The sequence below is a fragment of the Halichondria panicea genome, chromosome 1 (genome assembly GCF_963675165.1).
Source record: "Halichondria panicea chromosome 1, odHalPani1.1, whole genome shotgun sequence".
In the NCBI taxonomy this organism is placed as follows: domain Eukaryota; kingdom Metazoa; phylum Porifera; class Demospongiae; order Suberitida; family Halichondriidae; genus Halichondria; species Halichondria panicea.
In genome coordinates this window covers 17095916-17110701 of record NC_087377.1, presented here as the reverse complement: position 1 = coordinate 17110701, position 14786 = coordinate 17095916, and the positions used below count along the sequence as shown (strand labels likewise).

Here is a 14786-nt window from a genome sequence, read left to right as displayed (position 1 = left end):
TCATCTCAGTTCCTCATCACTAGGAGCACTTCATCTGGTTCAGAGTCTGGACAAAAATTAATGGTGAATAAAGAAGACCAAATTTATCAGTGTGACGATTGCTTTTTGGCCAAATCCAAAAGTTATAGTCCTCGATAAGTTATCCAAGTGCTTGTACATACTAATTACATGTAGAACCATGAGTATTATTGCTAATGTTTGATATAAAATAATTATAAAATAAGGTTTCTTGGAAGTGGTGTTGAAAAATAGTCAGTTTTTACTATGTTGTTGTGTGTGTTGAGGTCCTCTGTATGTGATGATCCCACCATCCAGTAGTGCTGAGATACTGCATGCAATGGGTCGACCTATAGCACCCAAGATGAGCGGGATATCAACTATGGATTATCACACGGCCGACCCCATCGTTCAAATGCAGTTGTGAGTACACAGTTCATGTGATTGCCTACCTCTGCATAACATATATGACAGTGTGTTAGGGAAAGCATCATTCTTGCTACATACAGTATTACTAGAATATTTTGCTGTTGGTGAAAAACCTTTGCCAATCAGCCAAATCGGCAACCCTTTGCGATCTCTATTGCGTTCTGGCAAGGATCGTGTGTATTTACCCAAAATTAGGTTTTGCAATTTTATTGTTTAAAAATTCGCATATGCTCGTAAAACATTCTAGTAATACGGTAACTGTGAGGAGTGTTGTTATTATGGTGGTTGGTTTGCAGGTCTGGGGATATGGCCGCCAACAGGGAAGCTCAGAGGAAGGCTACACACAATGAATGTGTCTGACTCGGAAGAGGAGATAGACTTTGTATTCTGGGAGAAGGCGTCCACCCTACCCTCGGACAAGACCCCAACCAAGGACCTGAACTTGTTATGAGACTGTTAATATTATTGTCTGTTTTTGTACTATTTTCTGGCAATGTAATTATGTATGTACCACTTCATGTCATCATAATAACTATAATTATATGCGATAAAATTTTGTTGCAACTCAACACGATAAAAAATATCAATATCGTTATAAACTCATCGCACAGTTACAATTAACAAAATAACTAATTAGCACTCCACAGTTTGAATATTGGTAAAGTGCTGAGCTTGCAATAAACTTTTTGTGCACTAATAATTATGCCTCGAGGCGTAGCCGCACGAGGGATACAGTAAAGCTGACTGTGTGTGTGTCTGTGTGTCTGTTCCAGCTGTAACTGCTCAACGGTTGCAATGCGACGAAAACTAACAGCTTCTATAGGCTTCTAGCCACGTTCTCTTGGATTTTGATTCGTGGATTAGCAAACTAAAGCTTCTTTCTCTTTTTCTTTTCTAAAGCTTCTTTCTCGAGTTATGGCTAGTTTGACTCACATTGAAGGCTGTTGCAGTCTCTTCAGAATCTTTCATAGCATCATCTGTCCTCACATACTTTCTATTCAACATATGAGTTAGCCTTGCACTAAAGCGCTAGCTTTTTGTTAGCTACAAGACTCAGAAAATATCTGTTAAAACAGCTAGCTAGCAGTAGCCATTGATCTGTTTGGACACACCCTTTATTATTCCTGTGGATGTAATGCGCATGCGCGCTCATTCCCCACGTGTGAGAAACCAAGATCCAGATCCAGATCCTCCTGGCAGAATCACCTTTGTCTTGAGGGCCTGGTAAGCCACAAAACACTACCATATAACAATATAGATAACAATATGCATGTACACAGGTCTGATATTATATACACTGAACTACAGATCCTGGAAGAATCAATTTTCTTCTTTCTTGAGGTCCTGGTAAGCCACATAATACAATAAATAACAACAATAGATGCATATAAATAAGTCTTTTCTTCTCAGTGACTTTATATAGGTAAGCTAACTTTAATATAAAATTCATTATAGAAACTAATATAACACTCTAATACTTTTGAGCGAAAGCAAAAACATGGCGAGAGGCATTAGCACAGCGCCAGCTTGAACACTAGGCAGTTTATGCTAAACTAAAAGCTTACGATCATGCATAGACAACAATGAACAATCAATAACCTAACCGCGGTTGACACTTTGAAGCGTCAATACGTGAATAGCTGGTAGCCGCGTTTCAACTGCACATTACTCTACTCTTAATTAATTTGTGGTGAGCTACAACCTTCCAGAGCTCCACAGCTTTGCAAGGCTTCTCTCGAAGGTCAACAGAAGCCTTACTGAGTCCGATCACCATAGGTTAGCAATCAAAAATTTGCTGAAATTTTCATGTGAAATTTGTATTTCAATATCAATCTCAAAAGTGAACATACATTATAATAAATACATTAATTCTATAGTACAACAATGACTAAGAGGCCTCTGCACACAGGGGATGAGGTACTCCTAGGTATCCTGGATAGTAGTCACAGTGAGTAGACCTTCTCAGACCCATAAGATGGTGGTGGTTCCATGGCAGATAGCAGTGACGATAGTTTCACAGACCTGCATGAGGAAGAAGGAGTATTACCAACCATGCAGACCACCTCTAGAATCAATTGTTCTTACACACAGTAGAACATAACCTCCTCAGAGACAAACACCAGCCAACAAGCCAGCCATAAAGAAATTGAATTTTAAATGTACCTTTGTTTGGGGTGGTGCCTAAAAGATCAAAAGATTATCATGCAATCAATACACACACTAAATTGAATAATAACATTCAGCCACATAATTATAATTGAATTGCTATAATAGACAGCAGACTAAAAATTAGGAATGTACACAGCCTAACTCACAAGCCAACAAACCTAAAAAAGTATATTGAGAATGGCCATACACAAAGTACAGTACATCTCATACAAGGGTGCCAAATAATTATGAATCATGCAACCTTAGACATAATTATGTACAGGCTCCCACAAGCAATGGCACTCATAGGCACATATAAAGTAATTGTGATCCTACAACAAACTGGGAGTTCATAAAAAGATTTTAACTTTGGGCACAGAATTACAATGCATATCACAGGCAAACACACAAGCCAACTAATGACAAATGGTGACCTAATCCTAGCTGGGGAGCATAACACAACCAACAAGCCTATTATGTTGGGAAGAAAATGTCCTTACACAAGTAGACAGTACACTCACTCATAAACAGTACACTCATAAGCCCAACAAGCTTTTTCTTTCTTTCTTCTGAAAAGGTCAGAAAATTATTATGCAATCAACCTCTGTACATGTACACAGTGAGCCTAATTGAGTAGTGAGCCTAATTGAATCGTAACCTTGGAAGCAAGCAGGAACTTCACACAAGCCTAGGCATAACTTTTGGCAGAGCACTGATAATATTTAGCACGGTATAAAGTACCATTTTACACATGGTGAGGCCTGCTTCTTGCAATTTACAGAGTACCTCTGACAATCTCCTGTCGTGCTCTTCCTGTGTCGGGCCATAGGCACACACACACACACACACACAGATACACACAAGCGCGCGCGTGTGCACAGATACACATACACACACATACACCCGCGCGGGCACACATAACAGACACACACACACACACACCCGCGCGGGCACGCACACAGACACACACACACACACGCACGCACATAAATATACACACAAGTGTGCGCACGCGCACGCACACGCACACACACACACACACACCACTTACTGTAAGCAGTTCCACTCCTGGCCTGACTATGGACTCCCACCATCTCAACCAATCTGTTGGCCCAAATTTTCCGATCTCCGATTCAAGACAAAATTCCAGTATTCATCACAGCTGATAACAGAATACATTGTGGATGAGACCAACAGATAGCTAGACAAATCAATGATGACCCCTTTACATTGCAACACTGCTGAGCGTACGTACATATAGGCTTCTGTATTTTAAACTCGGCTTCAACACACTGCTGGAGCCAGTACACTTTACAAGCTACGTAGGTAAGCGTATTATCAGCTAAGAACACCATGTACAAGCTAAAAACAGCATCGCTTTAATCATACGCACACAAAGCTTACCTCTGAAGTAAAATCTCGCTCTGTCCTTGGCTGGTTGACTGTTTAGATTGGAGGTCCTGACAGAGTAACTAGCTACAAGGTAGCTTGAAGAGAACTGTTACTGTTACTAAGGGGTGCACCTTTCTTTGCCACACTGAAAAGAATAATAATTGAATATCAAACACTGTACACTACACTCTAAAAACAGGCTCTAAACTAACTCAGCTTCTACACAAGTACACTTTACACACTCATAAGCTATCTAGGCAAGTGCAGAAGCATACTAAATCAGCTCAGAGGCTTATGAAGGCTTATACTACAGTGCAACAACCAAAGAGTAGATTTTTTTTTTTGGTACACATTTTTTACATTTTGTGGCATATCTTTTAAAGTAAAAGTGATATGATCTATTTGAGTGCAGGTACTTAAAGTTCAACTATTGGCGCTTCCATTGGACCACCACCTGTTACATCACATGACATCATCAGTATAAAATAGCTGTCTGAAGATGTGTACTTCCGAAAATATGTTAGGAATAGAAGCAGCTTATTTTGTTGAGTTAAGATCTGAAATTTGTTGTGCATGTACCTGAGTATATTGCTCATGTTTTGAGCTTCAACGGAAGTCTGGGCTACTAGTAAGTTCTGAGAAATACTGCATTTTGTTGTTTTTTGGTGGCAAATATGTTAGGAATACAACTTTCGATTTTATATTAGTTAAGGTCTGATTTTTGAGCAGCATGTACTACAATAGTGTACTTTTCATCTGTACTAACTTACAGGAGTTAGGCTAGCCTCTTCTTTGCTAGAGCGGCCCATCTTGTCAAAAACAGTGCTTTTTATGACTTTGGGGCGATTTGCCTACGTATAAGGCTCAATTGCCACGCCCCTGTGACACAGAATGACCAACACCAACTGTGTATTTGCAGGTAGACATCGCATGACCTTTGGATGTAGCAAATAACAACAAAATGATTTGTGATGTCACAAATCAATGAATATCATTGCATACGTCAGCAAAAATAGCAAAACGGAGCAAAATCACCATTTTTGACAAGGGCCGCTCTAGCAAAGAAGAGACTTGTCTAGCTCCTGTAAGTTAGTGCAAATGAATTTTACATACATCCTTCTCAAAAATCAGACCTTAACTAGCATAAAATCGAAAGTTGTATTCCTAACATATTTGCCACCAAAAAACAACAAAATGCAGTATTTCTCAGAACTTACTAGTAGCCCAGACTTCCGTTGAAGCTCAAAAGATGAGCAATATACTCAGGTACGTACACAACAAATTTCAGATCTTAACTCAAACAAATAAGCTACTTCTATTCCTAACATATTTTTGGAGGTACACATCTTTAGACAGCCATTTCATAGTGATGATGTCATATGATGTAACAGGTGGTGGTCCAATGGAAGCGCCAATAGTTGAACTTTCAGTACCTGCACTCAAATAGATCATATCACCTTTACTTCAGAAGATATGCCACAAAATGTGAAAAATAATAATATAAAAAAAAATCTACTCTCTTTGGTTGTTGCACTGTAGCTACATAATATGTGACAGGGCCAATGAAAACAGACCTTAACGCGGGCATTTTCGAATCAGTTTTTATTGTTGAATCGGATAGGGCGTCCTTTAAGCTTCAAAATGATACCAAGATCGACCTCCTAGCTACTTTCTTTCCGGAGATATGTTCGAGGGAACGCTACAAAGGTATTGCAACGCCCTCTTGAGTAAATGACACTCAAACGTCATGATAATTGAAGTTCAATTATTGGCTTCCGGGCACTTCCGTATACTCATAAAGCTTAGTAAAAGATGTTCTGGAGAAGACAAGTTAGTTAGATGAAGGCTAGGCGTTCTAGGACTCTCTAGCTAGCTAGTATAGCTATGTAGCTGGATTGCTTGGCACCTAGGAAGGATCTTCGAAGAAATAAAGAGACAAAAACTCCCGTCGCTCGAATGGTAAGCTCTCATGTCTTGTTATAAGCTTGTACTTATTATCTGTGTAATGTATCAGTCTTATAAAAGATCCCTCACTTGTATGGAGCCTACAGAAAGTGTCTCTGTCCTTCATACAGCTTAAAGGAAGCCTAAGTGATCTATTATAGGTAGTCTTTCACTTAGTATTCGTCCGTATCGATCTAAGGCTTGATCCAACTTATTAGTAGCCTTATAAGAAGCTTTCCTCCTTTAATTTAGTACTGGTATCACTGCCATTGTGCTTAGTAGTAACAGGCCTGATGGGATGGGTGATCACATTATGGAGGGCCCAGGAAACTGCGTGGAATTGTCGTATAACATTTATATTGATGGTTCCCCCAGGTGGTGGTAAGTGTCGGAGGCCTGAGAAACGCTAGTCTATTGGCTAGAATGTAAGTGACATTGATATTGTGTCTATCTTAACTTACTACTTATCTGTAGGTTGTTATGGAGTGTTTATGAGGACACGTGGCACGGGATACGTACATCTAAAGAAACAAGAGTGGATCTACGCCAAGCTAGCTAGCTAGGTAGCTGCTCTTTCTAATCTATTTCTGTTGCTAAATTATGTTTGTTAAGAAGTGGAGCTATAATATACCTGGCTCCTCTTGATGATTGTAAGTACTGGGCTGATGAAATAGTCCTGTACAAGTTGTCATCTTTTATTTGTTAAAAATAATTAACAATAGGGAAATTCCCAGGGAATTTCCCCTCACGTAGACAGTAAATTTCATTGTAAAAAATGAACGTTTGGTGAGTTTCTTCAACGTCCGCGCTTGACCTGTTTAAAGCTTTGTAGAGACCCAAATTTTTACAGGTAGGTAGAGGAAGGGTTGAAGTTAGCACCTGTGAAAAAAAAAATTTTTTGCCTATGTCTTTCATTTCTACTAAATCGGCCTATAGCTTAATTTAATTATTGCCGCGTTAAGGTCTGTTTTCATTGGCCCTGTCACATATAATGCTTGCTATAATACGCACACAAAGCTTACCTCTGAAGAGATCCCTCGCTCTGGCCTTGGCTAGTCCATTAGAAACCAGGAGATCCTGACACAGTAACTACTGTAGACTACTTTGCTACGAAGTTGAATAAAGAAAACTGTCACTGTTTCCAAGTTATGCATCTTTCTTTGCTAGAGGCGAATGCTAAAAAAGAGAAAATAATTTGAATATCAAACCTTGTAGACTACACTAAAAAAACAGGCTCTAAACTAACTAAACTATTCTTTCAGTATATCTCATACACTCAGAGGCTATCTAGGTAGGTGGACAAGCATATTAAATCAGCTCAAAAGGCTTCTAAAGGCTAGACTATGAAAATTATGATCGCTATACACACACAGAGCTTACTTGTGAAATGATCCTTCGCTGGGGCCTTGGCTGGTTACCTGCTCCGTTCAAAACTCAGAGATCCTGGCAGAATAACTATTCTAGATTAGTTTGCAACAAAGTTGCCTGCAGAAAACAGCTACTGCTTCTAAGCTACGCATCTTTCTTTGCTAGGAGCTGATAATGAAAGTTAGATTTTGGTTCCGCGGTGGGCGGTTCTACGTATGAAATCATAACCGCGGCTATTCGGCGGATAAGCATGGTCTAAACATAATTATACATGAATTATCTATCAATGTTCTTCCAGTGATTTCTCAGTCCAAGTTCTTGCCACACATCGACACTGCGGTGACAAAATCAGAGCATGAATAGTGATTTTCAAAATCTAATGGATTGGAAGCAATAATATGGACATTGATCTTTAATATTGCCGAGTCTCTAATATAAACTCAGCTTAGTTATGGAGATACTACCCCGCAAAGATGGCTAGTGGAAATCAACATATCGGCCAATAACTCAAGAAGTATGCTATCCCCACTTCCAATATACAGCTGAAGCAATAAAATACCATCATATACTACTACTGTGACCATTCATTTACAATAGATGCAATTCATATGTCAGTTCTTACCCCACAAAAAAAAAGAAAAAGCTAAGTGTTGTAAAATCTTCAAATTTTGTGTGCTACCAGAGTGAACATGACTTCTAGCTAGTAATAATGTTTCATTTTGTACCTAGCCATGCCTCAAGACAAATTTTAGGGCTATTCATACATTTACTTACCTCTCATTTGTTTCTTTTCAAAAGCTTCTCTTGACCTCAAAACCAGTAAAATCACACCTCAAGGTTTCTATTGGTTGCAACGCGCACGGTCCCAGAGGCCTCACGTTGCAAGTATAAGCTCACGTGATCCCATTTCCAATCCCTTCCTCTACTATCTATGATAAAAACAATGCAATAAGTTTGTGCTATTATTTTTCTGATGATTTCCTAGAATTGTGTTCCGAGCTTTCACCTTTGACCCTCAGCGAGTCCCCAACCAACTTGCCATGGTGACTATGGGACGGACTTTGACCTGGGCTTGATACTGATTTCATCTCTGTGGGGTTGTCATAGCGACTGTAGTCTGGAAACTCGGTAATAGTTTTAGAGAACTTGACTTTCGGAGCCGATCTCCTAGCGTCTCTACAGTGTGTGGGCGTGTGTGTGGGTGGGGGTAATTTGAACAGAAATAATGCTGCAACTAAAGTGACTGCTACAGTGTACACACACAATTGGTAATACACAGTGACACTAGCAAGTGTATGCAATGGCCGAGTGGTCTCCCAGTAAGTGTAGGGATAACTCACTCTGTGTGTCTCTGGCTCCTGAAGGACCTCTCACTCTTGCTATCAGCCTGGGCACAGAAATCAAACAATGTAGGTGGCTATACTAAAGTCTATACTGTTGGCTACATTGAAACCTGTCTATACCCTACAAGTACATGCAGCCTCTATAATACAGCCAGGTTAATGGACCCCAAAGTCTCCATAGCATGTGTCCCACTATAATACAGCCAGGTTAATTAATGAGCCCCCAAACCTCTGCCTGGTGCATGGCCACTACCAAACAGGTATGATACAGTGCGTACGTAACTCTACTGTATTGCACACAAGCTACACACATGTACAGTGTCTCTCACCTCATCTGACTTGCTGTAGAGGCGCTGTATGATAGGAGTGAGGGGGGAGAAGGTTCGGGTCATACCACCACTACATTTACGAGCCTCTCCATTAGCATTCATATGCTGAGCTACTGACGTCATCTGCTTCCTGTGTGTGTGTGTGAGGGGTGGGCGCAGTCATAGTGCGTGTGTGTGGTGGGAGGGTGTGTGTGTGTGGGGGGGGTGCAGTCGTAGTGTGTGGTGTGTGGGTGGGGGTGCAGTCATAGTGTGTGTGTGGGGGGGGTGTAGTCATAGTGTGTGTGTGTGGTGTGTGGGGGGGGTGCAGTCATAGTGTGTGTGTGTGGGGGGGTGCAGTCATAGTGTGTGTGTGTGGGGGGGGTGCAGTCATAGTGTGTGTGTCTGTGTGGGGGATGCAGTCATAGTGTGTGTGTCTGTGTGGGGGGGGGGGTGCAGTCATAGTGTGTGTATAGGTACACTAGTTATAATTCAAGCACGGACATGTTGCAGTAGTAGAACATCTTTCAGCAGCCATAACTTTAGTACCGTGACCCCAATTTCAAAAATTTGATGATTTTCAGAAAGAAATGATGTATTTCAATCCAATATTTAGATGTGGCCATAATTCAACTTTGAACCATGGGCTATTATTACATGGTATCGTGCTACATCTGTCATCTCCCAAATATCTGGTACTATTTGAAAGGTCTTTTTCTAAGCTTTCTGGGAGAATCATAAAATTGGATCCACGGAATTCAAGTTATGGCGACTGAACGAGTCCACTAACCAATTGATTAAACGGGGGACATGTACATGTAGTACATACCTGCACATTAATTTATACTATTCACTCACTCTAACACTTCTTGGGGGGTGGCTGTTCGATAGTCAATGGTATTATGGTCCTCCCCTTTATCTGCCGCCTCATGACCTCTGTCCTTTGACCCTTGCGACCTCTTCTTAGCGGCAGGATCCGGGGGTACAGGGGGACGATTGGAGGATCGTTGAGGGGTAGTGGGTGGTTCAGGGGGCGCCTTCCGCACAGGCACTTGACCCCTGCTGGGGGGAGGGGGTTGATAATTCACTTTTCGCATCATTTGATAGGATATAAAGAGAGCTGCTACAGAAAACGACAATTACCATATATGCTTGATCAGGAGCCGCGGCTACTAAATGTTTCATTTTGCTGGAAGAGGAGGCTACAATTCAAGAGAGGACACGTACTGTTCAAGAGCGGCGTTTATTAGCTCCAAAATATTTAGTTTGTCATTAAATTGTTGTTTATAAACTTGAACTCTGTCATGAGAAAGTCTTTGTGAAGCACTAACAAGCTGCTACTTGTAGCTACGTACATGTAGCTAGCTGCTAGTAATAATTTTTTTTGGCTGCCACGTGCAGAAATGCTAGAGCCAAAGTTTACTGAGGCTACTATTTGAGAGCGGCTACTAAATGTTCATTTTGCTAGCAAGGGAGGCTACTATTTGAGTGCGTCCTTTATACAAGAGCGGCCTCTGATCGAGCATATACGGTAATACAAGAGTGCTTTTGTTTGATAAAATTGGGTCAAACGGACCACGGATAATTACTAACTTTGGGCACAAAATAATTTCTGAGATACACCCACAGATATATATACGAACACAAGGAAATAATTACGTGTGTAGAATAATCATTACAGAGTGATTGCACTTACTTCTTATTGGCTGATGGTGCAGTAGCCCCTCCCCCTCCAGTGGGCGGAGTGTCCTGGTTCATGTGCAGTATTGATGTCATGAGGTCGACGTGATGTTCCCTCATCTTAGTCAGTCTCTCCTCGTGACTAGTCAGCAGTTTAGTAATGGCAGATTCATGCTCTTTCTCTAGACTGGAGAATGCATCTCGTAACTGTCCATTCTCCTTCTGTACACTGAGGGGGTGGGGTGGGTGTGGCAAGGGGGAGGGGCTTATTACAGTAACAGTGGTGTAGTTAGGTTATCAACAATTAAATATCTAATACCGTATAGCGGGTAATTTTCGTGGGGCAAAATATTCGTGGTTTTCGTGGTTGAACACTATAGCTGGACCACCAATATTTTACCCACGAATGAAGCGACCTTGACCACCTTTACCTGCAGTGAAAGCAGCAACTACGAACATACTATCCACAAAGTGACTAAATATTGCTCAACCCCGAAAATTACCGGCTATACGGTAGACACTAGCAGTAGCAATTCTCCCAGTGACACACTCTCACACAGACTTGCACACACACCACCATACACACACACTACACAATCACTAATTAAAGGCCCTCCACTTACATAGCGAGCTGCTCGGCCATGTGTGTCAGTTCTCCGGAGAGTGCCCAACAAGTCTCGTACATCATGAGATAGAGGACACAGATATTCTGACCCATAGCATCGGCCCAATCCACCGGCTTCTGGTTCTCCCTGTCCGTGTGGACCATGCTGTAGCCAAAGTCCATGAGCAGCTGTGTGTGGGTGGTGTGTGTGTGTGTGTGAGCGGTGTGTGTGTGTGTGTGTGTGTGTGTGTGTGTGTGTGTGTGTGTGTGAGCGGTGTGTGTGTGTGTGTGTGGTGTGTGTGTGGTGTGTGTGGGCATAGATTGAAAAGGAAGGGGATTGAAAACGAAAATGTTTGCGTGAAACACTCCGCGTTATAGGGTGTGGCTAAAACTACAAAGGATTAAATTTATAGTCAGCATGCTCATTACCTGTCTTGCTGCCATACAATGTGTTGTACATAGAAATGGTGAAATTGATCACTTTTAATGTTGATTATTCTAAAAAGTAAAGAGAATCTAGCTCAAAAGGTAGACTAAGCAACGCAGCCACTATCACTAAACAAATAAAACTAGTGTTCAAGCTGGCGCTGTGCTAATTCCTCTCGCCATGCTTTTGCTTTCGCTCAAAAGTATTAGAGTGTTATATTAGTTTCTATAATGAATTTTATATTAAAGTTAGCTTATCTATATAAAGTCACTGAGAAGAACACACTTATTTACATGCATCTATTGTTGTTTTTTATTGTATTATGTGGCTTACCAGGACCTCAAGAAAGAAGGAAATTGATTCTTCCAGGATCTGTAGTTCAGTGTATATAATATCTAAGAAGAAAAGACCTGTGTACATGCATATTGTTATCTATATTGTTATATGGTAGTGTTTTGTGGCTTACCAGGCCCTCAAGACAAAGATAATTCTGCCAGGAGGATCTGGATCTTGGATATTATTTTCTCACACATGGGGAATGAGCGCGCATGCGCATTACATCCACAGGAATAATTAAAGGGGTGTGTCCAAAGAGATCAATGGCTACTGCTAGCTACATGTAGCTGTTTTAACAGATATTTTCTGAGTCTTGTAGCTAACAAAAAGCTAGCGCTTTAGTGCAAGGCTAACTCATATGTTGAATAGAAAGTTTGTGCGAACAGATGATGCTATGAAAGATTCTGAAGAGACTGCAACAGCCTTCAATGTGAGTCAAACTAGCCATAACTAGAGAAAGAAGCTTTAGTTTGCTAATCCACGAATCAAAATCCAAGAGAAGGTGGCTAGAAGCCTATAGAAGCTGTTAGTTTTTGTCGCATTGCAACCTTTGAGCAGTTATAGCTGGAATACACACACACACACACACAGTCAGCTTTACCGTATCCCTCCTGCGGCTACGCCTCGAGGCATAATAAATGCTATACAAGAAGGAATAGCTCTTACTATGAAGTCGTGGGAGGTCAAGGCCCGTGGTGTCTCTAAAAGTATACTAAAGCAGTTTGAAGGGCTATACTGCAAACGTTTATGAACAGTACAGCTTATCCATAGCATGAAACCATCCTATATAGCACTTAGATACATAATAACCAAGTCAAGCAATGTCCTTTGCTGTTTCGGCTTCACAGCAGGGAAAGAGAAAAGTTGACATGGAGTATTTCAAGCTAAACTCAACAAAAAGTAAAAACAAAGTAAAGACAAGGGACTTAGAGCTTGTCAGTGGTGTAAACTTACTTCTCTAGAGTACCTCCCAGCTCCTGAGTGATTGCTAGTGGATAGGATAGCTAGAAACAGTTGAAATACAACCAGAGTACGGTAAATATTCGCGAGCGCGAAATCATAACGCGGAGTGTTTCACCAGTTTACACAGGGCGGCCTGGTCATTTCCAATCCCCTTCCTTTTCAATCTATGGTGTGGGGTAGGGGAGTGATACAGCTAGACTTAGAAACTAAATATCTAAAAACCAACAATATGACAGCATTATTTTCAGTTATCGTTGCTACAGTAGCTAATGCGATACACACATTTTAGATAGCACTTATTACACTAACAGCACACATCCACCCACCCACTCACACATCCGCCCACCCCTATAACGCAGTGTGATGCATGAGAGTCTCTCCCCCAGTGTCCCTCACTTGGAAGGGGATCTTAGCCTCCTCCACTAGCCATTGGAGAAACTCCACTGAACCACCCTAGTGGAGGGGGCAATGGTAGTCAATTATTAGGAGACTGAACGTAAAAGTGCAAAATAATATTCTCAATTTTCAAACACAATTAATTTTATGATAGCGGGTTATTTTCAAGGCATTAATTTTTCACAGATTGCCCAAACTAAACATTTCGAGATTTTCGATGATATACAGAAATGTCAGTGTCAAACGGACAACCAGTAACTGCCTATTAGTAAGTGTTCCCTGTACCTGTATAGCGAGCATGGCGGGTGTGGTGAATGAGTCATCTGGTATCTGCAGTGCGGAGGAGGGCAGTCCACTCTCCACTAAGAACTGTATGATGGGCAGGCGGCCATGGAGGTGGGCCAGACTGAAGTGGTGCTCGTTACTACCGTACGTGTCCACCTCGTGACTGCTCAACATGCGATACTATGTAGGGGTAGGACCATTTCCAGTCCAACAAAACACGAGAGAATAGTGAAATCCTCGAGCTCTTTGAGAGGACAGGCATCCAGTTTAGCCCTCATACCTGCAGTGGGAAAACAAGAGTCTCAATTAAAGTGGATTAATCAATACATGTATAGGTACAGTGTAGGCAGGCCTTCATACTTGTGTACTAAGCAAAGCAATTAGTGAAGGAGCTTGTACATGAAAGAGCCTTAACAGATATTTAACACATGGAACCATTGTCTAGTGTAGCATCTTCAGACGCCCATAACTTGTTACAATGATCTAATTTCAACCACTTTTGGAAAGCTATATAAAAGGAGCACTGTTTAATAAAGAGCCCTAAACTGAGCTACTACAATTAAGACAACTATAATCACCTGACAGCAACTCCCTGGCGGTGTAGAGGGAGCGAAATGGTTCCTCTGATGGATCTCTCTTACTCTCCTCCATCCTGAGTTGAGTGACAGTCGTCCAATCGGCTGCTAGATGGTCCGCTATCCACTCCCAGAGGTCACTGTGAAGGTCACTCTCCATAAATTAGGTCAAATGAACACGACTGTCTTTAATTAAGATGTGACTGATTACTGGGCTCACTCTCGAGTAGTAGTTCTCTCTACGTCTCCTCAATCTGACGGGCGCTCAGGTTGTCTTGGTGAAGTTTTTCCTCACCCACACCCTCTGGTAATGGCAGCTCGTATGTAGGTACCTCAATGTCCACCACTGGAAGCCTGCACACGAGGATCACATGATCATTACTATACATACGGACATTGAACAAACGCACACACAACATAGAATGTTTAGGATAGGTGTGATTGTGCTATAATGAAGGAGCTGCTTTCACCTGTCTTTTCTCCAGGCCTTGTCCACAACTCTCTCTCCAGGAGCTCAGAATTACGGTGTGCATATTAAAAACAACTTGCTGTCCATGTGTTCAGTCCTGTTATTAGATTTGAAGGTGTCTCAGT

At 41.4% G+C, this 14786-nt stretch overlaps 1 protein-coding gene and 1 long non-coding RNA gene across 7 annotated transcripts; one reads left to right on the top strand and one right to left on the bottom strand.

The window, feature by feature from the left end:
* Positions 1–2196: 2196 nt before the first annotated feature.
* On the bottom strand, positions 2197–14786 carry LOC135352328 (uncharacterized). Of its 6 annotated transcripts, none has more exons than XM_064551502.1 (16): positions 14663–14786; positions 14413–14546; positions 14196–14332; positions 13618–13897; positions 11230–11399; positions 10623–10835; positions 9785–9988; positions 8951–9080; positions 8619–8665; positions 8285–8454; positions 8053–8207; positions 7291–7612; positions 6933–7086; positions 3979–4111; positions 3626–3736; positions 2197–2448 (listed from the first exon to the last, which is right to left on the bottom strand). In XM_064551502.1, the coding sequence occupies exons 4-11, from the start codon at positions 13789–13791 to the stop codon at positions 8104–8106; spliced, it is 1212 nt and encodes a 403-aa protein (XP_064407572.1). In that variant the 5' UTR covers positions 13792–13897; positions 14196–14332; positions 14413–14546; positions 14663–14786; the 3' UTR covers positions 2197–2448; positions 3626–3736; positions 3979–4111; positions 6933–7086; positions 7291–7612; positions 8053–8103. The 6 variants fall into 6 exon arrangements, with proteins under 6 accessions (XP_064407572.1, XP_064407575.1, XP_064407573.1 ...); XM_064551505.1 differs by having other exon boundaries at positions 9785–9985; XM_064551503.1 differs by lacking the exons at positions 14413–14546; positions 14663–14786 and having other exon boundaries at positions 14196–14394.
* LOC135352347 (uncharacterized) lies at positions 5025–6895 on the top strand. Its single transcript, XR_010399747.1, has 3 exons — positions 5025–5925; positions 6286–6335; positions 6385–6895. It is a non-coding gene; the product is annotated as an uncharacterized LOC135352347 (long non-coding RNA).

Coding starts and splice junctions, on each gene's coding strand:
- LOC135352328 (XM_064551502.1), bottom strand. CDS start 13,791: ATGTTGAGCAGTCACGAGGTGGACACGTACGGTAGTAACGAGCACCAC. Junction 10,836..11,229: donor ATGGCCGAGCAGCTCGCTAT/GTAAGTGGAGGG, acceptor CCACCCCCTCAG/TGTACAGAAGGAGAATGGAC. Junction 9,081..9,784: donor ACCCCCCAAGAAGTGTTAGA/GTGAGTGAATAG, acceptor ACACACACACAG/GAAGCAGATGACGTCAGTAG.